General features: G+C 34.6%; 1 protein-coding gene across 1 annotated transcript in view; it reads right to left on the bottom strand.

Annotated features, from left to right (window-relative positions):
* CCDC91 (coiled-coil domain containing 91) overlaps window positions 1–27,151 on the bottom strand; it is an 85,581-nt gene extending 58,430 nt beyond the window's left edge. Inside the window, exons 1-3 of the mRNA XM_010281788.1 lie at window positions 27,137–27,151; window positions 24,658–24,735; window positions 10,508–10,615 (exon numbers count right to left, since the gene is read on the bottom strand). Coding sequence (XP_010280090.1) covers window positions 10,508–10,615; window positions 24,658–24,735; window positions 27,137–27,151 — 201 coding nt within the window. The remainder of the gene's footprint in view (window positions 1–10,507; window positions 10,616–24,657; window positions 24,736–27,136) is intronic.
* Window positions 27,152–27,808: the final 657 nt, after the last annotated feature.

The raw sequence follows: 27,808 nt of genomic DNA, 5'->3' as shown, positions 1-27,808 counted from the left end.
ACCTCAAAAAAGCTGCAAGAAAGAGTGATCAGCCTCCTGTATGTAGGACGATGAGCTCATCAGACCTAACAGTCCTATGAAAACTAACCAAGTGTATTCCGGTTTTCCTGTGAAACTTATGATGGAGACCTACTTATGGAGCCTTATGTTTGGGAAAAAACCACCCAACCTGTGTAGATTGTAAGATAAGAGTCCATGAAGTTTTTAAATGGAAGTTGAAATTAGGGTTTCCTTTATTAATCAACAATCCAAGAACAAGAAAATGGAAAATTCTAAACATGTTGGGGCTTTGAATCCAATTATTCATCTGTTATTAAGCAAATATACCTCACTCTTTAGTGCAACAAGGAAGTTTTCAGCCAGTGTAAGTTTGCTAGGCTGCACATTCACATTGTGCATGTTATCTACAAGGCACAGTAGACAGTAGAACACTACGCAGAGATACTCAGCCAGATCTAAAACCCTTTAGCTTAGGTACAAGAAATAGTGTAGCTTTTTAAGTCACCATTTTGCCTGAATGAATTTCCATAGCCCAGCATCCTTACCTAGCCCTCTTTCTCACAAAGCTATAATTTGCTTCCTTTTATTCCTTAGACAGGGAGCATAGGGTTAAGAGTGCAAAATTCTGATGTGTAAAAATTCTGAAGAGCAAATTCTAGGGAAATATGATGGCCCAATGAGACACAGGAAAGTGTTTTCCAATAAAAGAAGAAAGCCAAACTTTTTAGAAAAGTAGTATTCCAAAGTAGAGAGAAATACTAGTATTCCTACCCTACTCTCTGGAAAGTAGCAAGAGAGAGTCAAGAAGATTCTTCTGAAAAAGCAACTTAAAACAAAAAGCATTCAAAAATAGGTTATAATGTTTTCCTCCCTGCAAGAAGTTCTCTAGGCAATGGTTCCAAATGAAAATCGTTTGATGTAGATTCAAATATAAATACAGAGGTTCTGTGGTTTTTCTTGATTCCTGTAAAAAAGAAATAAAAAAAATCTTTCTTTTTTTCCTGGAATGTGAGTCACAGAAGACATTGTAAACAGATTTAATAACAATAGCAACTAGTCAGTATTTTTTGTTATTTTTATATATTAAATTTATTTCTGAAGAATCATGACATTTTTCTCTCAGGTAAGCATCTTTTGAAGGATTACATAGTACATCTTATAATAATTCATGGAGTGAACAAAATAATGCAGTTTATGAGCTATTTTACAGCTAAAATGCTGTATTAAAGCTATTAATAACTAATTCTAATTTAGTACAGTTATAATTCCTTGAATATTCCCATTAATCCTAAACTGCAAATTTAAAGAAAAATGGAAAATAGGGTGTCTTGCACAAACTGAAATGCTTTTTAAAAATATTGATAGTTTCTTCCTGGGCCCTGTACTGTTTCATTGAAAAGGGAACAAGTACAAGATTTCATTCACAAATGGGGATGCAATTCTTTTGCTATAACTAATGGGCATCCAATTCACATTTCTGCAGACCGATTCCCTCACAGTCTTGAGTAAATCATCATGCACGAACCACCAAATTCAGTATGGAGAAATTAATTTTGTTAGCTGTTATTCATAGCTTATGTAAAGTTAGTCAGTTAGGTAATTAAAAAACAAAACAGCAATCAACAGCACAGAACACCGAAGTTAGCATGGATATTAAATATACTAAAGAGAAAAAAACAGATTGCATTATCTGTAATATCATGGCAACAAAATATAATATTTGACACTTTCACATATCTTTCATCCAAGGAAAAAATTTCCACACACTGATGAAATGACACTTGGAACTTTCTTTTAATGGCATCATTCTGAAAAACAGTATATTAAGACATACATAAGTCTAATTCACCCTCAGTGAATGACCAATTTTTCTTGCAACAAAAATCTCATGAATTTTTTGATCTTACGAAACTGCACTGTAGTTAGTAGTTTAACAGAAAAAACACAGACATAATAAGACTTCATCTGTAATCTCCAATGTAATTATATATTTTTTGTGTCTTCATTTCATATGGACCTAGAACAATCCCTGTCCTTTGAGATTTGTGGAAAATTATCTTCAGAAACATGTAGCAAATGTTTCAGTGCTTGATTCATCAGCAGGAATAAGAAATGCTGGATTGTACTTTTTAAGAATTCACCAATTCAAATTTGTTCACCTATTTTAACAAGAAATCTTCTTAAGCCATAAAGTTCTACTTTCATTTCTGTCTCATGAAGGAATCTAACAGTAGGAAGAAATAACACAGGTCGTGGGAAACATTATCTCTGTGTAACAGGGAGGTGACATAACAAAAATACACAGTTAGAGCATCATGATTTTGTAATGTTATCAAAATATGTCTATTTCTACATCTTTTTCAAAATATTATCCTGAGGAAGCAGGCAACCTTATCAAAACACTAATAATAGTTTTCTGCTCCTGTAGAAAGGCTAGCTACATTTAACAGCATATTTTTTTACACGGCACCTTTTCTTCACTACTGCTAAACGATGCCTAAGTCAAATTACAAGATCTGGTAATCATAACTAGCTTCCTACACTGTCCTCACTATCTGTGGCATCTGAGTGTTTGGCAGCGCAAGGTGGAAAATATGTCTGAAGAATTCCAACATCTGTTACATATTTCCACTTCCTCAAATTATAACTTATTACTGCATGGTTGAACTGTATCTTTTTGCCAGTTTGAGGTCCAAGCGGCTAAACAAAGCAGCAAAACTTTTCTAAGAGAAAGCTCAGGAATCAGCAAAACATTATTAAACCAGAAAAGTTAAAACAAGGAAAATATAAAGGAAAAATTATAATAGCGGTAATAAAATAACTAAGCCTATACTCCTCCTCAGGGTTCTGCTCAGCAGTATACAGACAGTATGTAAACTGTATAATTTGAGGCACATGGGAGGCTGAAATTAAGCTTAAAACATTTTGCTGCATATGTGCTTTATCGTTTATAAATAAAGTAAAGAGCTATCCAAAGTCATCTAATAATGAAAATACTTCTCTCAGAAAGTATACATAGTAATAGAGACTATTAAAACCCCCACAAAGTTCAAGGTCCTAAGGATACAGAGATAAGGAACTCCAGCATGAAAAAAAGTACTCGTTAGCCCTTCTGGTTTTGTGATCTAATTAATTTCACAGACTGTATAAGTTCTCACAGAATTGCTTTATCTCTCAGGAAAAGTAAAAGTAAATTAACTCCTAAAATATAAGCAACATAAACAGCACAATGGTCAGTAGTGGAGACAGCAAAAGGGAGGAAAAAATAATTTTTCAACAATAGCTGACAGACAAATAATTAAGGAGAAAAAAAATCATACTATGTTACTTAGTTGTGCAGTATTGACAATATAAAATCATAACAAGTAATGAAGATTTTGAGGAAACTTGGTATATAAGCAAAAGGCAGAAAGCAAAAAAATCACACTAAAGAGCTACTTTCAAGTGGAACTTGACAAATCCAAAGCAGCAAATACAATTTTCAGATAAGAGTTTTGGTTGAGATTCTGAAAGTATCCTGGCTGAATTAACAGTATAAAGGGACTACAAATCATTCTCTAACTAGCTTGTAATAGAGGGCAGATTCAAATGAAGTTTGAGGACTCTGGTAAGGATTTACATTTTTGCAAAAAATAGATACGCCTTTTTGAATCTTAGTAATGTAACCTTTACTTTGGGAGGTAAATACTAAGCAACACTGGATACAAAGTCAACACATACAAAACCAAAACACAGAGTGAGGATAAATCAAACTTTTTCAGGATTTAAGGAAAAAAAAACCAACCCACCCAAACAAGAAAAAGTCTTCCCAGCATAGGAATAGCTGATTCTTGATCTTTTCACTCTAATTCTCTCTGTATACACAGATATCATGGAATTGCTATAAATTTAGGAATAAATTATTCAAATTGACAACAGGATTCTAATAAATTCTTTTTCCCCCCTTTACATAACCAGGAACTACCAGAGAATAAAGAAGTTCTGAGAAAGTCTAACATCACTCTTGGCAGAAGAGCAGCAAACCTGAAAAGGCACATCTCGATGAACTATGTTTAAGGATGAGAAGTTAGGTACAAAGTGAATTAGCTGAAAACGTAATGGGAATGACTGATAGAAAGTACTTCATTTTGGAGGGAATGAATAAACAATTATTCCCCCAGCAGCAAACTGCAAGACTTCTGAGAACTGAGAGGAAATGCCCAAAGAAGAGGACATGATAAATACTCTCGAGAATTTCCAAATCTGTCATAGCTGGAACTAATAAACCAGAAAGGTTATGTCCACCGCATTGTTCATTTTTTCAGTCTTCAAGTCTTCATGATTATTCAAATACCTACTACTATCACTGCAGAAATTTGCTAATGTCTCCAAAAAATGCAAATATTCAAAATTCTCTAAGAATCTAGTTTGCATATACTCCCTTCAAGATCAGGTATTAAAAAGATTTCACAATTACTACCATTAGATGGGAAAAACATAGAACCTCTTTTGTTTACAAGAGGAGGAAAAAGAAATAATCAAGCTTCATAAGATGAGCATTATTATATAAACACAATGCACATCATGAGTAGATATAAAAACAAGATTTGAAATAATAGAAAATTATACTTCCTGACTGTGGAACTGAGTTGCTGAATGAAATAAACATTTTCTCTGGCATACAAACACTCACTTGATATACAAGACAAGTACTTTTTACATTTGACATTTTAGGAATTGTTGGGGGACTTACTGGTACTCTTTGCAGAAGGCTATGCAAAACACATCAAAATGCATCATCCAAATACTAGAGAAGGTAAAGTATCTATCACTTTCCAGCAGCTCATTACTACTGTCACACCAGTTTTCTGCTTGTCTAAAAGCTGTAAAGCTGTTTTTGGAAGCATCATATACTTCAAAAAAATGAGTTCTAGCAAATGGAACTTCTACTCTCACTGACCTTTCAGCAAATTGTTTTCAAAATGAAGCTAAACCACTACTTTTCTGAGCGTGTCTCAAAAAAAGGGCACAAGATTTAATGCACTGTCCAACAGATTTTGAACTATTATTTATGATACAAATGACAGCCAGTGGAAAAAGAATTAAGGACATGGGGCTAACTCTACTTATCTTAAATGCTGTTGCATCTACAAATGCGAGATTTGTTTCATAGCTTCACATAAAATCATCATGAAAAATATCAATATACAAAAGTGTAGAGGAAGCATTTAACTGAGTTCTTTCCTTTTTGTGTGACGCTTCCAGTACTGTTCTGCCTCCGCAGTTACAGCAGCAGCTCCTCTGGCCTCTTAAACTATGGAAAAAATCTCAGCATAATATACTCTATACAAAGGAAAACTGCAGGCCACACATCCTTAAGGGTTCACTGAGTAGCAGAAAAAAAGTTCAGCCCAGGAAAGGAATATGCATGCAACTAAACTACAACATTAAGGACTTCTATTCCTTGTCCTTCTTTATTCTTCTTTTACATGAGTCAAAAAGGAAAATATGCAGACTAACAAAATTAAGGACCACAGTAAAATATATTCCCCTTAACTACATTCAAGCATGAAAACACCACACAGAATGTACAGTTGTATCTCTTTGATTGATACTGTTTCCTCAGGAAGACATAGAGAAAAAAAGGAATATTGTCAAGTCATAATTTTGAGATAGAAATGTGTGATCTGAGCTTCACTTCACATATACTTTAATCCCTCCCCATTCCAGAATGCTTGTTTCCAACTATTTAGAAGTCAGTGAGGAAGGTGACCATCAAGGTATGGAAACAAAAGTGCAAGATAAATAAATAGAGGGAAAATGATTTTTCATAAATGAGAAACGATTCGCTGCAGGTATTCAAGATTTTATTTTACCTTAATACACAGATCATTGACTGTTTAAAATGAATATAAAAATCAACCTCAATATACTTTACGTTTTTAACACCATCTGCTTTGATTGAATAGTAAGAGAAATTTCTGATACATCATCATTTCTAGGGCTTCCAGGGCAAGTGGTCATTCCTTTTACATTACCATGCTCATGGTCTAGCAAACTTGATGAGAAAATTCCTTAGCATATCCTAGTCGTACACAGTAAATACTTCTAAATAATAGATGATTGCTTACTCCATCTTTTTATGGTGCCTTTTATGGTCCATGCTTCTTAAAGTTACTCTGTCTCTATGTCTTCTCTATGTTCAGAAGAAAAACCTACTTTGATGTTTGAACAGACTACTTCTATTCAAACACTGGAAAACGGGGAAAGGTGAAAGACACCCTATTCCACATATTACAGTATGGAATAGCAGAATATTGCCAGTGATACCTGCCTCTGCTAGCTGCATCCAGCATCCAGCCCAGACATTTGCTTGGTTACAAAGTCTCAGTGATGAAACCATATTTCTCCATAAGTATGAGACATATTTACTGAACGTAAATTATATATATAAAAAATTTCTGCTCTTTCCCGCTAAAAATTGAGTATGCATAGCCTGTAGACCTTTTCCATGCCTTATTTGTCATACAAGATCGCTAGCACTTACTAAAGAAGGTAGAACTATGGTCTAAATTTGTCAGCAACCTCACAGAGAGATAAATTTTACTGTCAGATGTCTGGTTTGTTTTTTGGTTTGTTTTTAGCATTCATACTTAATAAGATACATATTGTTCTACCCCATGTGGCATCTCACTTCTAGCACTGACCAATACCTGTCTATACTGAAGTGCTTTTATTAACTTGCAGTTATATGTGCCTTCATTTTCTAAGTATTAAAAATTTACATTCAAAGGTTTGTTGGATCATGTTTTTCAGTATGTATTTTCATATGGCACATGAGTTAAACCACAAGATCAAAGTTGGTGTTTGTTTTCAGGAGACAATATCAAATATGTTTGTGTCTCAGAAAAAGATAAGGATGAAATTTGTGATTTTCCAACTTGTAATAAACTGACAGGTGTTTTCCAATGACATTTTCTCTGATATCCTCAAATGCTAGAAATGTATAACTGACATGTATCGCTTTCCTAAATATACACTATATGATGTGACTGATTCCTGGCATAGAGGTGAGTTCTCATTGTCCTGTTCATTGATGAAAGACACTACAACCCTGGTGCCCCTGAACATGCCATCAGAATGCCTCGCTTGCTTTTTGAAATGTTGATATGAGAGTGTATTTCCTTGAAAAAAAACAGCAGCCCTAAAGATTTTTCCCCAGGAAGCATTCATTACAGTGATCATAATTTCTTTGAGGGAATTGGTCCTTTCAACACATTCCAGCAAAGGGGAAAGGAGACCCATAAGCTGCAGACCTAGGGGACATTTGAGGTTGGATATTCAAGACAAGTGGCATTTAACGGACTAAGAAAAGGGTAGATGTAGAAATACCTGGCATCTGTGGACAGTAACTGAGTAGTAACTGATACTCATCTCTCAAGTGTTTGTTTCAAAAGCAATGCATAGTGATAACGATTAACACAGAAGGACACTTCACCGAGAGGCAGTTCAGTGCAGTATGTCAGAGAGTATATTGAACAAAGCTACTCAAGGAGATATTTTAAAAACTGTGCCAACTATTCCCGGATGCTTTGAAAGGCTTAAAATGCAAAATCTGAGACTTCTCTCACTTGAAGGAAGAAAAAGTACTATATAACACACACATAGAAACTTCAAGCAGATGAAGCTAAACTACAAAATAGACCGGAACTTTCTTACTTTAGGATCAGTGGGGAAGGCACCTGTCAGAATGGCCACAACAGAAAATGACTCAGAATTTTACTCTGGAGAAGTTTCTGTAATTTTATCAACGTCCTAAAACGCAAACCTATGCAGTTAGACCTAGTGTAAGAGTACAGTTAAAAGTTAGCTGACAGACCTGAAACAAGATAGAGAACTGAAGACAATTTGTGTTGATGGGCTGATGGTTCCCTTCTGTAGATGATGTTACCTATAGCTAGCCAGTATGCTGCAAAACTTCACATGTAATGATCAAAGATGAATTGCAGAATTTTGTCCAGTGGAAAACTGAGATAGAACTATAGGACTAGGCCTTTCACATCTTCCCCTATCCTGGAAGATACAGCCTTGTACACTGACCATATCAGCAGTATGGTACCTCTCTAGATAGACTTTTAACATGCATCTCCATCACAAGCACAACACCCTGATAAAATTCAGCTTCAAAATCAGAAACTTAAATAAACTCTAATGATAGGTTAAACACAGAAAAACCCAGCCTTTCCCCCTTCTCAAAGAGACAGTTTTGGGAGGGAGGGGTATGGGAATTTCGGAGGAAAACAAGGTTAGGAGAAAGCATGAGGAAGGAGTTATTACATAAGATAATCTTGATTTTGTGGAACTGGAAATAAAACACCAGAAATTTAGAAGGAATGGCAAATGAGGACAAAAAATTACATGGGTTGACAAAGTTTTACATGGGCTTCTTTTACTTATTAAAAGTTTGAAGACAAAATACTGCTTGTAAGGTAATAATATTAGAAGGGAACAAAAAAAGAGAAGCTGTGTTTGTGTACAGAACATACTTGCACTGTGTGATTACTGCTGCACCAAAAAAAAAAATCTTTCCAGTGATATAGATACTCATAATTCTCCATGTAAAGGTGGATATGCATGTACAATCCCATAACATAGTGTATTAATCAACTTGGTGTATAAACGTTAGTACTCATTTCAGCAATCTTAACTGTTAGCACAGAACTAAACCATTTGAACAAAACCATATGCTAAACACCAAACCATACATTTAAGAATGAATGTATTAAAAAAAGAGTAAAATCGTACTACACATTTCTCAGATCTCTTCCAACAAAGATTTATGAGTGAACAAAATTTGCCAGTATAAATCCTATTTTATTAAACCTGGTAGTTCTGCCATAAGCACTCACACTTGTCTACTTGATTAGGCTTCAAATCCCAGTTTTATATTACAATTAAAGGTGGTAATCCTTGATTGAGTTGAATGAGAAATGACTTGGAAGTTTGTGAACAAAATGAAAACCTTTTCTGGGATCCAAAGGCGGTGTTAAGTTGCGTTAAATGTAGACATGATGTGAACGGGGCACTGTGTTATGTCATAAGTACTCTCCTGTCCTACACCCAAGAATAGGTCTCTTGCATTGTTGGGTTCTCCCCAGGTAAAGCAGAACTTCTTGAACATGTTTTCACATTTCTGTCTCTGCCGTTTGGTTTGCAATGGAAAAAAACGGGAGCAATATTTGTGTCAAAATCTCAATCTGTAAGTACACTCTCAAAAAATCCTCCAGTACTTTTTCCAGATTTCATGAGATTCACTCCTTTTTAACATCCAGAAAATGGTATCAAGTCAGTAAACAATATGTTCATTTCAGAAACACAAAACATTTTCTTAAAATTCATTTTCATTTGCTTTTTAGGCAGAGCTTTATATGGTAAGCATTAAATAACTGTAGTTCTGTGCAATACACTCCTCATTCATGATGGAATTGATTTCTCCAAACTATTACATCATTCCTTCATACTGTTTATACAAACGTTTATATATTTAATATATGTCTGCACTAAGTGTTAATTGATATGGACTTAACAGTGAAATGGTCATAAAATACCATTGGAAATGGTGGAATACTTCAAGTGGACTTTTGATGTATTTAGGTCTAAATATACCCCAAGAAAATTAAATAAGCAAACTATTATCCTTTGTATTTTTAGTAGAATTGTTGCTAACAATACTTAAAAGGTTAACTGTTAATATTGTTAATTGCAGTGTAAACAACTTGAGGATGCTATTAGCAAATTAGTGCTTTTTCTTTTTTAACTAATATACTAATGTTCACTATTACTTTGATTCAAGAACCGTACCTAAGTAAAACCGAGATATTTTCATTTACAAATAAGGTTTACACTGCTCAGATACTCATCGGTAATTGATGTGATTCCAAACACTTGCTATGCAGTGTGCTTTTACTCAAGTCATGTTAAATTAGCCAATATAGGCCTATTTATGTATTTGTATTTCTGAATATTATTTAATTCATCACGGCTAGTTTTTTAATTTTTATGTAAGATTTCTATGAAATAAAAATAGGTTTGGACAACAGATGTTTGTGTCTACTATCTAAGAACATAAAAAAATTTGGACCAAAAATTTGTGCAAATCCAATCCAATCAAATCCTGCATTTAACAACATAAATGAAAAAGAATTGCACGTTTTCTCCAAGACTACAGAAAATGGCAGCTGTTAAAGGACTAAGCATTAAGTTGCTCTAACACTTTTTCTCAGTGCTACACTCCTCTTGAATCTGTTCTAAGCAGGTTTAAATGTTATAAAACACATTTGGTCCCAACAGATGAGGAGTCATTTTTTATTTTGCATTTTTAAGTATTTGTGTGTACTGTTATGCTGAGCACACAAGGTGAAAGATTGATTATTTTCTTTGGTGATCACATATGTTAATATTTTTTCAAACAGAAAAAAGTTGAAACTAAAAGAAAATCATGAAGATTTTTGTATGTTCACATCCATACCTGAGCATTAAGAAGTTCTTCACATTTGTGAGAATGTTTTTCAATTGCTAGTATATACTGTTTTTCAACAGCTGCTCCTTGCTGTTGAACTGTAGATTGTAGCAGTGCCTGCAAAAAGAAAGCACAGAATATTCAACATAGATATAACTGGGATGTTTATTGGTAACTGCAGATCTACTAATACTTGTGCATAACCAGAATGTGGAATGCTGTTATAAATTTGGAATGTGCAACTATTAAAGTACCCTTCATGTAACACTACCTTGTTTTCAGTCAAGACTAAAATTTTTTGGATCTCAGATTTCTTACACACAGTCTGCTTAAAAGAGAGCAGCACACAGCAGATAGAGGAGGAGAGTATTTCTGTTAAATATACTCAGTTTTAGTGGGACCACACAAGAAGAGAAGCATATGAAAGCTGCTGAAGAAAAAAAAAAAAAAAAAAAAAAAGCCAGACATATTTCCCTGGCTGACAAAACTCCACATCCTCTCGGCACAGTGTAAGATCCCATGGGCCAAGCATGATCTTCACAACCACAAGTCAAATAAAAGCAGATGGAAATTCTGAGTAATTTAAAACATAAAAGAACGCCCCCCCAGGAAGTTCACACTCAAATGTGAAGCAGTGGAAGTCAAAGTGTGGAAAGTCGAAGTACCAAGACAGTAACAAAGAGATGATAAAATTAGGAACTTTGTGTGTGTGTGCATCTGTGTGTGCATGTGTGTATTCACATGCACTTGACTGCAGAATCTCCAGCATCTAAATGCAAAAAGAGAAATAAAAAAATTTTAAGATACGTGAAAAACCAAATTACCATTTGAGGAATTACATTCAGGCTTCCTTAAACAATGATGGCATTTTAACGTGGGATTTACTTAACTCATCCTATGCAAGTCTTTTACCCTAATATCATAAAATATCTATGTCACTTTCCATATGTCATTATTCATTGGGCTATTTATACACTATGTAACAAAGTATTTTTAACTAGTAATCAATATAGTGAAATAGTTGAAATTACTCTGTCATTTAGACAGAAGTTTTATAGAAAACAGACCTTTGGCCCGAATGCAGACAAAGAAAAAAAATCCCATCTTTCAAACAATCTTTATTTTACAGATATATTTACTTTATGGAACATAACACACACATTAAATACAATTTTGAATACTTAAAAAAAAACCAAAAATGTATACAAAAAATACCTTCTGACAATTTTTGAATTATCTTTCCAAATTTTCTGCTAATTAGCCCTTATGCCAAAATTAGTGTTCTTCAGTAATGCTATAGCATGGTAGTAGTTTTCAGCATGAGTTCAGAAAGATTTAAAAGGTAGAAAATGGTGCTTAACACTTACTTCAATCAAAGTCTAATAATACATTTACCGGTCTTTGCAGGGGATTTAGCTAGCCATAAGTTTATATCCATAAAAGCTAATTTCTTTCCAACTTTTTTTTCCAATGGCATGTAGAGGTAGTTAGTTTTTTAAATTTATGTATTTTTTTTAGAAGATATATAAAAATTTTACATTCAGAAACAAAAGCCTTCCTTTTCTATAATAGACACTGTTAATATAGTTTAAATAGTACTACAGAATTGATCCTGTATTGGCTATTCCACTAGTTGGCCAAGTAAGAAAATAGAGATGTTATGCTGTAAAAAAAATCTCCAGATAAAAATCTTTATTTCTATGGAGAGATGCAGCCAATCATTGCAGCTAGTCATACAAGCCTTTAAAGTACAGAATAAATTATCTATGGCAAGGCTCAAATCTTTCCAAGTCACTTAAAAGAAGACAAGGTGTATCACACAGTACCCTGAAATAGCAATAACTCCTTATTATAAATATAAGGTTTCCCCTTTTAAGGGGAAGCTGAAGATTCTCAGAACCTTATGATTTTAAGACATGCTTACAGTCAAAACAGAATGCTAAGTTCTAATTGATTTTAAAGTGTGGACTGTTTTTATTCTCATGAGAAAATTTTGATGCTCAGGACTGATCATAATTGATGCTCAGGACTGATCATAATTGCCAGTAGTGTCAGGTAATCACTTCTGTAAAACAGAAAGTCTACTCTTCCAAAGTATGAACAGAAAACTGTCATAGAGAATTGACATGACTAAAAAAATGTATCTTGCCCTTTAAATTAGGTCTTTCATTATTCTTCATTTATCATCAAAATCATGTCCCATATTTAATAAATTATTAGAATTAAGACAATTTTAAAAATAAAAGCCAAACGTGACGATTTCCTTTAATTCTAATCTAACATGCAGTTGTTACCTAGAACACTACTATGTTCATTGCATATATCCTACATCTGCCTGGCTCCAGCTGACTCTAAAAAGTAAATATGAACATAAAGATGTCATAAAACAATGTCTTTCCAAGATTGTAAAAAAAACAAACAAACAAACAAAAAAAAAAACCAAAACACCAACAACACAAAAAACACAAAAAAACCATGGAGTTAAAAAATGAGGTAATTTTCTTCTTTGTCTGATAACAACCACCATTTAAGGTTTATTGATGGGGTAAATACAGAACAGATACATGATATCCATTCAAAGCTTTTACAAATTCCAAGAAAATAAACTACTTAAATTACTAATTAACTAAAACATACATTTAGCTATTTGATGATAGCCATCTCTAACTCCTATAGTTACATACTTCCTTCAGTACTATGACACTAAGTCTTTTGACTAACTGCTATACTGGACAACTAATTATCCCTGCTGAAACACCACTTTTTTCCTTAATTAATTACACAATTATCCTGGTCGGCTGATGTTCCATAAATCTATGGCCACTGACCTAATATCAAGTTGGCACTCTTGAAGCAATCTCCCTTTTATAGCTCATTGAATCACTTCAAGTAAGGTTACAGCAGGATGTAGCCTATGGCATGTGTTGCACAAAGTCAAAGGGTAGGAAGTCAATATGGGTGCTCTTGGTAATTCAGTTCTCCTTCTATATATTGTGCAATGAACTTCCTTGACACAGGGTGGCAAGGGTCATCTTGTATCAACAGCCAGTTTCAGGACTGTGATGGAGAGGTGTCAGTCTTGATGTGGATCTGCTTCTACAATCCTGACATTTGTTGCCTCAGTCTACACTTGTTATAGTCACAGAGGAAATAGTGGGTTCAGATTTTCATGAATTCTTTACATTTATCAACTAGTGCTTACCGCTTCTTGGCTTTTTTTTTTTTTACCTCCTCAGCACAACACACTTCACAAGCCCTAACTACATGTGCCTTTAACCAAAAGTGAGGTCGCCTTGTAGGTCTTTACTAGAGCCAAATAAAGTAATCTTTTTCAAGGAGTTACTAGATCTTCTATTCCCATTTGTAACTTCCTTGGCTTTCAAAAAACGTCTGCCTCCCAACCTCTTATGTAAGTCATCGTATCAGGGAACAGTTTAAAGAAGTGTGGTATCTTAGATAAACAACTATTTAAAGTGGTTTGCTTAAAATTCAAATACAAAGCCAGGTATGAACAAGAATGAACTGCAGCCACTTTAGTGGCTGCTCAACCATAGTTGTGATAGTAAGTACATCATCATTTGATCTGATGCCTTTCCACTAATCAAAGACAGAATTTGCAAGGTTTATATGTGCTAAATAATTGAAGTATATTTAGGTATAATAAGAAAAATAGTAACATCTTTCCTCTGACTCCTGAAAAACAAAAATATCACCACAGCTCCAAGTAATCAAACATATATGCATTGCCTTTTAACATTTTCTTCTTCTCTGCATCTCATATTACACTTTTACCATTACTAAACTGGGCAAAAAACATTAACTGAGAAAACCAAGAATTAATGTCTACTCTGACATTGTTTTACTAGGTTTGATTCAGTTATAATCAATTTTCAACTTGTCATACCTTTTTTAGCTAATCAAAGCTAAAATTCAGCCAAGTTTTAAGCCTCAGACTTTAAACTATAGCTGTTTTGGCTTGTATATCAGAAAAATAAAATTATAGTAGATAGTAGCACTGAGAAAGTTATTAAGAGAAGGGTGCCAAATTAACACTTCTATATTTAATTCCTCTATAACCAGAATTATTCCCAAAAATTACACTACATTAAGGTATCTAGTGGGGTTTATTTGGTCAAAAAAAGAATGGGACAAGAAAAATATTTTAACAATTAATATAGCTTGATATCCTCAGTTTCAATACAGGAACAGAAGATGACTCAAAGAAGTGACAAGAAACTATCAAGAGTCAGACATGGAAGAGCAAACCTTTAGGTCCCATTCCAAAATCTATCAGGTATCAGACGGATTACAGTTTGAGGTACTGTTGTATTTTCTTCCTTTCAAAAACAAATGAAAAATATCATTGTGTGTTCCTCTCATCTTATCAGGACTAAAACCAGTGGAACTTAACCAAAAAGGAAAATTAGGAGTCTTCACTCTGCCTCAGTCCTGATTTTCCTTTCCCTGAGAATAGGAAAATGGCTCTTGAACCACTACAGATGAAGCCAAATTTTACAAGTTCTAAATTTCTAGTTCTAAGATTCATTTATTATAGTTCTTATTCTAATATCCATATCTCTGGATTCTTGTTAGTAAAGCAGCCTTTACAATGCAAGGAATAAGAAAATAACAGCAAAATTGTAGAATGTGCTAGAACCTTGTAGAACCTTGGAGGGGGGCAGAACATGTTCTGGTGTCTGTAAACTACATGGTTTTAGTTGTATGATAAGATAGTTTAAATGCTAGAATTCATCTGGGAGAAGTTCTATCTCCTAACTTGCTATTTTACCACTTGGAAATCATTCATATTCTCAATGCACATTACACTCCATCATCAACTGCCTTATGTTTTCTGTTCATTGTTTCTGTACATATATACATGAACATCTTTGGGGAGGTTTTTAAAGAGCAAATTCATATTGTTAACGGGAAAGCTAATACTCATATTTAACCATAACGATATACAATGTGGCTGCTCCAAATGAACACTCCAAATAACAGGACTTGTAGGATGACAATGACAGCAAAGCAAGTCTTCTTCCAAAGCTTAAATGATCAGAAATGTTCCAAACCGTTCAAGAAATCCTGCTTCTTCCCTCCTTTCTCATTACTACCCTAACCCAAAAAAGCTATCAGAGAATTGATCCTACTTTTCCTTCACTAAATGAAAATGCCTGGTGGCTTCTGGCAGAACAAAGAGTCTTCACATCCATTCAGTTTTATATATGATGGGTTCTAAAAATCACAGAAACCATTATCTCCTCAAACCGTTATCAAAACCTTCGCACTTTTAAATGAGAGTACGAAACACTTTTAAATTAGTTTGCAGAAATATTAGAAGTGAAGCCATCTTAATTTTATAAACTGGAATTTTACCGAAACAAAACAAAACTTAACTGAGTAAATTAGTCCAAACCCCTGTTTGAACTCAGATAAAGAGCTAATCTTAGCTTTAAGGTTTGTAAATTAGAATAATTTTGGAAGGCCCTGAGTTGAATCTAGATCCAAACATCATAAGAGCTTTACCCGTAATCACCTTTTGGTGTCCTTAAGGGAAGACACATCTTAATTACTCTATTATATGCTTTAGCAATGGTCAGAGAATTAAGTAGCCCTAGAATGTAACTGAGAGTACACTACATGTATGGCAGGAATACTAGGGAACTGCATCACAGCATAGAGACTAGAGACTGAAAAATTGTACTGCGCCCAATCAGAGAAGGAAAGTTTAAGGATCAGAAAATACAAATGATCACAAAATTTTATCCTGTATTTCTACAGTCTGTGTTACACATAGGGTACTAGATGCTTTCTAAAATTTGTCCTCATCTTTGGAAAGGTAAAGGTGCAATGATTAAGATTTTGCCAAAAACCATCGTACAGGCATTCTAGCCCATTTTTAATAAAAACCTATTTGCCCAGCCCTAGTGCATACTGTCTTAATTCTACTGGCAATAGAAATCTCAGCTGCTTGCCCAGAACAGGATTTAGTGTATGGCCAAAAGCTAGAATTTATGAGAATCCTTGAATTATATAACCAAAATATAGACTGCTGCCCCCAAATTCATCCCAAATTCCCTAACAGTAACAAATTGCCAAATCTCTTTCTCTCAACTCCCTCTTTTTATAGGCAGAAGAAACTAGTCAGAAAAAAAAAAGGTAAGAGGAAAAACAGAGCAGAGTTTATTACCCCCTCTCATCTCTTCTGAAAAACAGTATAAAAGCAATTCCAATCCATGCAAAAAACAGACTTCTCAGATATGTAGCATTGTTAAAAAATGTTAAACCAACTCACATGAAACATCAGTATAAAACATGCACCATGATATACAGGCTGCTGCATTATGGTCTATAATGTTACCCAAATGCACTGCACCAAAACCTGTAGTCAATGCAAAAGAATATCCTCCCTGGTTTCTTTCCCCTGCTCAACCATCATTAATTTGCTTAAGTAACTAATTAGAAGCCAGTACATCAATCACCTTCTTTATTTCAAAGTTGCAGAGTCAGGATGGCCTAAACAAGTAATCTTTAAAAATAGTTACCTAGTGAAAAGTTACCATATTACTTCAAACATATAAACTATATTAAATATCAATTTCAGCAATAGCACATAAGAATTTCTATGCTTCATAGCGTTAACCAACGATTCACCTAATTCAGCATCCTGTCTCCACCACTAATTAATTTCTACTACTTTATTTAAGGTAAAAATATAATTAACCAATTGTTGAGTGATAAAACAGAGCAGAAGACATAATCAAAATTCTTTCCTGGCCCTTGGAGAAGATACACTAACTCAATAAAACATACTATTTGTCCAGTTGTGTTATAACTCAGTTATTAGTTGGTACAAATACTATATAAATAAAACTATTTAAAAGATTTCCTAAAATGTCTTTTTCAACAGAATCTAACTTGTCCACTTCAGCCCAAAATACTGCGTATTTTCATGATCAAGCTATTTTCAGGTGAGCCTCCCTTTAAATAGAAATAAAACATGTCCATAAAGGTGATATGGAATAAAGGTGTTTTTTTGTACAAATGAATATTAATCAAAATGAAAGCAAACAAACTCCTGCTTAGGTCAGAGTCAACTTGCAATTTACAATGAAATAGGTTCTACATGAAATAAAACAAAATGTTGAGTTGAATTTCCTGAATTGTTTCCACTCATAGTCATAGTATGCTACCAAAACTTTAAACAGAGCTTCTGCCTTGAAATTTTACATATCAAGTCAAAAACTATTTCCTGTGGAAAATTCTTCTCACAAGTTATTCTTTACAAAAGGTCAACATATTTTGATGAGCATCAGGGTATGAACAAGCTTCATGGTTTCACGAATCACTGTCCTGCTTACACTGTGAACTGAATTTCAGTCAGGTGTTTCAGAGACCTAACGTTAAAGACATTTAAATCAAATACAAGAATAGGGCAACATGGTTTTTGTAAAGTGGCATAACAACTTCAGTTTCATTTTCAACTGCTTTTGGTATACCAGTAATGATCAACAACTTACAGTTTGAATACTATGCTCAGTTTATCTAGATATCTCAGTTGTACTGGCATGAGAGTTTAAATGACTGACTTTCCAGAAAACACTGTTCTCCCAGACTTCTGCCAGAAACAAAATGCAAACTCACTCTTAATCAAATCTTTCAGTTATTATAATATTTAACACCACATTTATTGTTCTATAGTCAGAACCATATATAAAAAGTCATCCTTACTAAAAAGGGAGTTAAAGATACCTGGTAATTTTTACAATTACTTTAAAATATCAAGTGAATTTAATCAATAGTGAAATATTTGTGATAGCCAGATCTTCAGAAGATTAAGACTTGATTATACCTTGCTTTTATTAGGACTATGTAGAAAGATAGCAGCATCACTGTTGTACATGAGTATTCCTATATTGTAGAAATGGCAAGGAATCTCTCCTTTTCTAGCCATCAGCTCTTCATCACAAAAAAAAATGTTGTATTATATTCAAGGCCCACTTGAATTCTAGTGCAACTTACACATGGACAAGTATAGAAGTTGGAAGTGAAATACAAGCCCTTGCAACAACTTTTGAATTTATCCTTTTATTCATGTGTCAGGCCTTTCTAAGCCAGTATGTCATCTTGGAAACTTAATAAACTAAGCTGGTGTTTTAAAGAGCTGAGAACTGGCCACGTTTCAAGAGTTTTCCCTCCTCACTAGAGATAAACTATGTCTAAAAAAAGATATCCTGATGCTAGATTAACATCTTTTGTAACGAAATCTTTTAAAGTTTCCTTTGTTTATTAGAGGGTAATCTTTCAGTTCAGAGGTCTATTATTGACAGAAATATTTTTGAAAGATAATCTGATGGCCCCCACATATCCCGTGCTTTGCAAATCTGTCTGTTCTTACACTCAGGAAAGCTGAAAAAACCCAACCACCTAACACTGAAAACTGATAGACAAAACTCTCACTGTAGAAAGGGCTGGAAAGGACTTTGCATCTTGCAGTTAATTTCCAGAAAAGGAAACACATCTGATTCATGCGAGCTGTCTTTTAAAAGACTAATAATTGCATAAAATAATCTCAGTAAATAAATACCATCAAATAAATACACCTGCCTGTAACATCATCTTCTTTAAGGCTTACATTAGAGGATATTTTATATGGTGAGAAACATAAACAAAACAGATTAAAAATCTTAACTCGTCTATTTACAGAACTATGACAATTTCAGAACAAAAGCTTGATTAAACAAGCAGAGGAAAAATCCTAATGTTGCTTGTGGTAAATGTCTTAAAATGTGACATGATTCCACAAGCATCATTTCCAAGATCTACATTTACTGTTCTTTACCGTAGTTAATCACCAGGGATAAAAGTTTAAAAAAATAATGACATGAAAGACAGAAATTAAACAAAATTAGGTAAACACAAGAAGGGGAAACTTGACCTACACAGAACACTAAGTTAATTTTTAATTTGTTTTTCCATGTTTTTTAATACAAGTGTTGTGACCATGTTGTAGATGGTTTATTTGTCGAAAGTAAGATAAGAATGTGAGATGCTTAATAATGGCCAAGGTTTTTGAGGGTTTGTGCTACAAAGTGTCTAATGATCTCTGTTAATGGCTTTCCCAGCACATTTGGCAAGCTAATATTCCAAAGGCAACTGCAATAATTCTAAGGGCTTTGGTATATTCAGGTCCCTGAAATTAGATCATTCAGTATTTGACTTCTTGTGTCAGCTCCATTTTCGACACTGTTGCCATATCAAAAAGGACCAATCACAACAAGGGTAGGAATTGAGAGAATTTGGTCTTAAACGTGAGTGCCTGGTCTGTCTAGGGATTGCGTACTAATGAAAGATCAATGTGCAGAAACATAGTCCCTTTTACAATAAATAATTCTCTAAAATACAGGCGAGTGATTATCAGAAAGCGTAACCCATTTTCAAGCATAGAAAGATACAGTAACAACAGCTACAAAAAGTATGCTGCAGGAAGTCTGCAAGGAGTAATAAATAGCTCTAAACCTAAGAAAAATGTGAGCTTTTGGTTACTAACTTGGCAGCCTTGTAGATCGTGGTGGTTGACCTTGGCTGGACAGCAGGTGCCCACCAAGCTGCTCTATCACTCCCCTCCTCAGCAGAACAAGGTGTGAGAAAATAAGATGGAAAAAGCCATGTGGGTCAAAATAAAGGTAGTTTAATAAAAAGCAAAAGCAAAGGCTACACATGGAAGTAAAGGAAAACAAAAGATTTATTCTCCACTTCCCATCAGCAGGCAATGCCCAGCCACTTCCCGGGAAGTAGGGTTTCAGTACATATAGCGATTGCTCTGGAAGGCAAACATCATAAATAATAAATGCCCTCCCCTTTCCTTCTCCTTTCTCTTAGCTTTTATTGCTGAACTGACATGATATAGTATGGAATATCCCTTCGGTCAGTTCGGGTCAGCTCTCCTGGCTATGTCCCCTCCCAAGATCTTGCCCACCTCCAGCCTACTGGTGAGGAGGGAAATGTTGGACAGACAGCCTTGATGCTGTGTGAGCACTGCCCAGCAGTAGCCAAAGCACTGGTGTGTTATCAACACCTTTCTAGCTACCAGTGCAAAGCGTAGCACTATGAGGGCTGCTATGGGGAAAATTAACTTCATCTCAGCCAGACCCCATACATAGACAGAAGTGGAAAAATGGCAAGTCCCTTTTCCTTTGTATGCCAAAAGAAAGGCACTTTCACAAATCTACCAGTAGGATGACTTATCTATGCTGGGAATACAGAAAAGCTTAGTAGTCAGCTCTTTTCCATTGTTGTTCAACCCAGAGATTCAATACCTAATTTAGAGGATTTGGGGCTTGGGGGATTCTGAGGATTATTTTCTGGGGCATGATGAATGTTCATATTTTTACATAGCTATCCTTAAATAACCAATTTTGGGCATTACATTCATTCATGCTACAACCCTGCTTGGAGTGGTATTACAAAATTTTAATTGGCTGGTATCAGAGAGGATTAGTCATAATTTCAACAGACATGACTGCAACAGAACCTAATTTGGGCCATGAGCAGGCACGTGATTGGAATAATCTGCATTGGTTCATTTTATTAAAACACAAGGAATGAAAAATAGGACTGAATTCTTACTGAAAAAATTCATCATAAGAAAGATTTTCCTTCCTACACCTTTTAAACAATTCAGTAGACTTGCTTTGATGAACTTCCCTACTCAATGTAATTTGGGGATTAATTAGGTAGTACTTACAAAACCTACTGAAAATGGAAATCACTTCTGCATATAAATTATATGTATTAGTGTAAGATGGTGTTAAATCCTAAAGAAGACATATTTCAGCACAAAATTAAGTATGGCTAATCTTAAGTGATTTAAAAGAGTCAATGAATTCCACAATCCTGTATTTCACTAGAAGGACTAATCAGATTTACTTTATGGTTTTAAACAAATGCTATATGTAGAACTCTTTATTTGGTTATCTGACTACTAACTGCCAACATGTCTTATAAATATAATAAATTCCTAAAGATATGAGTAATTAGAAAGCCCCCAAAACATAAAATATTACATTTCTCATTACAAAAACACATTTGGCTCATTTACTTGAGAAAAAACAAATCTTAACTTTGTTTCATCTTGAAATAGTAACCATGAATTAACATTGTTAAAAGAATCCATGAGGAAATATTCCCAAACAAAACTACAGAACAGTTTTTTGCCTTCACTGAATTCACTAATGATTCATTGTTATTCTTTTTTTTTTTAGTTACATGATAAAGTGTTACTAAAAAGGTATTTAAGCTATAAAAAAAGAATAAAAAAAAAAGCTTGATTTTTTTTTTTAAACCTAAAAAACTTTTTTGATTTTTCCTGTTACCCTGAAGAACAACTAGCTGCATCTTTGCAGACAAGATTGGTTGCAGTATCTTGCTCTGATGCTGGCATATCTGAAGTTATTTCTCCTCAGAGTACTGTATTCTCATTGATCAAAACATGGCAACTAACCACATGAGGCAACAGGAAGACTTGTATGAAGCATATTCATGCTATGCTTCCCCGATATTAAAAAATGTCTTCATATAACTTGAATATAAACAGCATATAACTTAAATATAAACAGTCTATGAGAAATAATATGCTAAATATAAATATTGCTTAGAATCACAGTATTCAATTAAATCTCTAATCTTTTGTGACAAATCCTAGAAACTGATAAACATAAATCTTTCCAGATGGCATAGCAGATCTTACCAGTTGCTGTTGTCTGGTAATACAGTTTTCAAAAATCAATATGGCACATGAGTATATTCCTTACCCAACTATACATGAAGAAATTATTCCTTAAAAGGGACAATATCATCCACGCAAAACTCTCATTTGGCTCACACAAAGGCATTAAAATGGTGAAAAATTATATCTAGAAAACATACAGAACTTTCATTCGATACTATAAAATTGTTGCATTTCACAATTTCCTTATATTTTCAGAAATAAAAAGGAAGAAACATAAATACAGCAATTACTGATAGCCCACTGGGTTTTTCAAAATGTAAATAGCTAGATATTTTATACACATCTAGCACAAAACAGAAGTTAAAAATGCTGATACGCAACATGTTCAGTGGCTCATCCAAAGTGAGACAGTCCGAAGAAAATTCCCATTTGAGAAGTTCTATTGCAAAGTGGTCCCCAAAGAAGTAAGGGAAAAGAAACAGAGTAGTTCTGGTCCAGAACTGAAATGAGGGAGGTATGGAGAAAGGGGACATCATCAGTGGCCATGCTCAACTTTTCTCCAGAATGGAAATGTCTGAAACTTTTTTCTGGATAGGTTCCCTTTAGATGAAATTTGTGTAAGTTGTATTAATGGAGACAGGCATATTTCTACAGATAGTCCAGTTTCAGTATTATCTAGAACACTACTAACAGTTATTAGGAAAACTGCTAACAGGTTTTCTTATTATGAGTAGTTACAAACCTGTATGATAACTAGAATTACTTTATACTTTTCTGTAGCCTACGACATGGTCTGCCTTCAAGCAGAGAGTCCTAAAAACATACCCTACAGAATGCTGCCCTCTCAGACCTGGAACTTGGTAGGTCTACCTTATATGTGAGGAATGGAGTCTACAAACTCCACAGAACCTAACTAAAAAAAAGTTTTGCATAACACTAGGAACCCAAATTTTGCAGCAAACTTGGAATCTGGAACAGACAGCTATCCTGGAGCTGCAGATCCTGACACCACCAGAAAGAAACATACCTTGCGAGTAAGTTTTGGGTATTTGCTGAAAACAAACCAACCTGCCTAGCCTCCCAAACAAAGTATTGCAGGCTTCTTGAACAGCAGGTCTTAGACTGAACCTTTTAGCTCATTACGTGAATCACAATACCCAACCTCAATCCTATCCTTTTTATCTTGCCAGTTACATTCCCCCCAGTGTTAGGGAAATTTTATCATACCCCTTGAGACAAATTAAACATGTTTGTGCTTAAACATAAAAAGATTTAATGAACAATGGATTGGACAGTCCTACCTCCATAAGCAGCTCTATTAGGAGTCTGCAAAGACGCAACATGAGACAATTCCTTACATACACTTGCACCAGCACTGATCGTGTGGGCATCTTAGCCCAGCGTTCAGTTCATTCCATAGCATCAGTTCTGTTTAACAAAAGAGGCCCCTGAGCACTCACATCCCAGGATGGGTTGCTACAAGGGAAACCTCACTCCTTTACATGGAAGTCCTTCAGTTGATGGCGTTCTTGCTTCCAGTGAGTTGAAACCATTCTGCAGCTGCGTCTTCTTGCCCTCCATGCCAGATCATTTCTTCGTCATGAATTACTGTTGCTGAACAGTTATGGTTTGAATCTCCCCTTATTAATTACATTGTCAGATTTGTATTCCCAGCTCACAGGTGCCTACCAGGTCTTGGGTCTCCCTTCTCATTCTCAAAAACAGCCTTCTTTTCCATTTCCTATTATCAGTCTTTTTTCCCTGTCAGATCTTCCTTACCTCTTTAAGCCTAATTAGAATTCTTAGCTTTACCTACTCCTTCTCCTAACTTGATACAGATTTTGTTCTCTGTGCATTTCTTACTAGAAAATTTCTGTAACAGTACAAGAGACACAGATTTATCCTCCATGGTAACATCCAGTTCTTTCATCTTACTGGCTAAATGGAAATAGGAACAACATGAGAGAAGAATTACAACTCAGTCTTATTTGTTCCTTAACTCCTTCTCTTAGTACTGTGTAGATAAAAACCTCCTGACTTGCTCTGTGAAGGCTGCTTCCCTGTAAATGCAGTTTGTTGAGACTGAGGAGGGCCAAACCACGGATAAGTGATAAATAATCAAACTCAAAGTTTACCACAATTGACTGAGCATTCTTGTTTTTTTCTGTTTCATGTTTGGTTTTGTTTTGTTTAAGTTTACTGAAAATGGCTAACCTGCTTTATCTGAAGTTTCCCAAAGTGCAGAGCAAGAAGACGTCATGCAAAATTTCAGGTGAATCAAAATTGGAAGCAACAGAAATGACAGTCTTAAAGTGAAAGAAGTTGAGCAACCAGAACAAGCAGTACTAAAAAAGACTTCCTGTAGGGCATACTTATGATATTACAATAATATTACATGGAAATTATGTTATCTTGGCAACTCATTTACCTTGAATTCTTCAACAATAATACTCAAAGCTTCATGTCCAGCTTTTCTCATGTCTTCTAACTCCTGCTTATGCTTTTCCTGTACAAAAACATGGAAAGATTATATACAACATAGGCACCTGACATTACTCTAATTAAAATTGTTAAGACCAATTATTTTCCTCATTTTTGGTATCTTTCATGAAGAAATGTACACATCTTGGCTCTTTAGACAGTATATATAAGTTCAATTCAAGTTGGTCCTAGTATTAAACTTATTTTGCTTTATTTTTTAATTTTACTTTATTAGTCTCCAGATAATTCTAAATGGGTCTCTAATTTTTTTTTAAATTTTCTTTGTTACTGTGATTTTCCTGGTTTCTTGCTATATGTGTGGATGGCAGGACTTCCAAATCACTCTCTTAGTAAATGTCATTTATTGCCTATATTAATAAAAATGTTGAAATGGACTAGTATCAGATTCAGCTTCCTCAGAAGAGCACATCCTTCTCCTACTCATTACATAGCTCCTTTTTTATCTTTTTTTTATTCTTAAGTTTCCCAGGAAAGTGTTCTTGAATAAGACATCTTGAATATGTTTTTCAAATAAAGTTTATTCATGGTATTATGTAAAAATCACATGGACAAGAGCATTCTAATATTTTTGACTTCACACAAAAATGCTTGTCTGTGGTTTGCTCTCCAAGTCTGCAAATGTGAACACCTCATTAGATTTTCATCAGCATTTCAAGCTTATCAATGAGCAGCACCACTTTTTTAAATCACCAACTAGTAAGAAGATAAAAAAATTTTCCCTCCGCTCTCATTCTTTGCTTCAGGGACCTGTTCTTAGTCAGCTAATAGAGCAGGTCATAGGTGCTTTAAATCAGCTTGGAAAACTGGTGCAGAAAGCAGAAAGACATTCATCACAAAACTTACTTTGCAGTGATTACAGGCCAAAACCATACACAACTTACACTAGATATTTATCGCTTTTTGGAAGAAATTTAAATTGAAATTAATGAATTCAATTCTATGTTATCCAAGAGCTCTATGTCTAACAATGAAGATACATCAAAGTTCCTGAGATTCATGATTTGGCTATGAACACAACAGAAACATTTCAAGAACAGCAGCATACTCATCTGATGAACAATGGTCATGTCAGTTCTTCACAAATCCTCAATAACATGTGTCCTTTCCATAGGAAAATTAGTTTAATGAATTGACATAACTACTCTTAGAATTATTATTCTGCTTGTAAGAAAGAAAAGGGAAGCTCTATGAGAAGATCTGAATGGCATAGACCTGAAATTAAAATGTAATATTCAAATTTCCTACCAAAGAGAGAAGAATTTTGTGTTTTCTGGCTCTTGCAGAATTCTCCTGCATGGTTTGCATGATTTTGGAGGTTTTTAAAGGAAAGGAACAATAACATTCTTTATTTAATAAAGGCTTTTAAGAAAGGAATCCAAACACGAGTTGAAAAGTTTGAAATTTAAGTAAACATCATCCTCAGAGGACTTTCACCCCCTGTCTTTGTGCCTTGTGATGGACAGAATCTCGCACCAGAACACTGACAGTAATTAAACATAAACTTGGAAGACAGAAGTGTTTGTTTTATTTTGTGATCAAAATCTTGATGATCATTCCAGAGAGCATGAAGCATTCTGTGTGGACACAGTAGGAAAGTAACAGGCAATTCATTGCTCAGTCATTAGCAATGTTTCAATTTTTTCTGTTTTGTGACTCTTAGATGAGGAAATGTCATTGCAAACAATTTATGCATAAGAATACATGCTTTAATGCTACTGAATGTATGTGCCTTCTGAAATATATCAAATAAAACTTGAATGATAAGGATGAGAAAATGGGATCGAACCTTGAAAGTTTTCTTACAGTCTAAAATCCATGTGATTCTAGACTCTCCTTTTCTTTCGTTAGGACCCCGTGAATCAAACCACTGTAGAAGCAGAGTGATCCAAATGCCTGCTGAGCTTCTGAGAAGCATGGTTCTCAAGGATGCCGCTGGGCAGAGAAGCCTTCTGAAGCAGCTGTGACAGCAGGGAAGGTTACTGACCACCCGCCATCCAGCTGCCCGTCACTGCCTGCCAACTGCATTAGCACTTCTTTTAGATCTTTTAGCTGAATTGCTTCCTAAATCATTTCAGTTTAAGTGAACCATTGTTTGCATAAACAGTTTAAACGGGGTTCTTTGTTAACATCCAACATTTTGACAGAAATGCAGGGCATGTGTTTGCACATACAGGGAAGTGTAAGGGTAACACCTCTCAGAGCACTATGTAAGATCCGCAATAAGATTTGCGAGATCTGATGGGGGAAGAAGAGAGAGTAAAGACCTCAAACTTATTTTATTTCATTGTATTTACTTACTCTTAAGCTGATATATTTTTTTGCTAACTTTTTAAGAGACCGACTGTCTTGAAATGTTGGGTAAAACTGCATGCCAACCACAGACTCTGTACAGACTCTCTACTCACCTTCCACTCTGGCATGCCTGCATGTGTCACACGTATTGTAACAGCAATAAGTGAAAGCATATACAAGAAGGGAAGAAAAGGTACTTGCTGTCTCACTTCCTTCTCATCTAACTCAAAGCAACTGCAGTTCTTCTCATTATTAAAAGCGGATGCTTGGAAAAATTATTTTGTGTCAGTGCTCCCAATGTATATCAAAAACAGATCAAAAAAAGAGACTTGGTACTGCAAATTAGGTGCACCAAACACAGCCACCTGAAAAGAAAGCAAATGGCTACGTATCAAAGTATCTTTTGATAATACTCACCCCACAGCAGTAAACACCATAATAATTGCACAATCCCAGTTCTATAGTGGGTATAACTAACACCAAAACACCCCTGAAGTTTTTAAAATAAATGAAGAAATTAATTTATCTCATGTCTATTGAATTTATGACATTTTCTGCACAGGTATTTATTTCCCTACTGCTTCTTCTCTTGTGATCAGAGCAAAAGAAATGTAATTTAATTCTTTCTCTTTTCTATTAGGTTATCAGTAATCACATTTTATAACATTAAAAAAAGATCAGAGCAGTAATACAGAGATAAAGCAAAAGTCAGTACTGCAAAGAAGCACTATGAGCTCACATTTATGTGTGGGGAAAAAATGATAGAAGTAGTAAAATCAATTCAG

The sequence above is a fragment of the Phaethon lepturus genome, unplaced genomic scaffold, assembly GCF_000687285.1.
Source record: "Phaethon lepturus isolate BGI_N335 unplaced genomic scaffold, ASM68728v1 scaffold1712, whole genome shotgun sequence".
NCBI lineage: Eukaryota > Metazoa > Chordata > Aves > Phaethontiformes > Phaethontidae > Phaethon > Phaethon lepturus.
The sequence above is the reverse complement of the archived record's forward strand: the minus strand, read 5'-3'. Positions and strand labels throughout refer to the sequence as shown.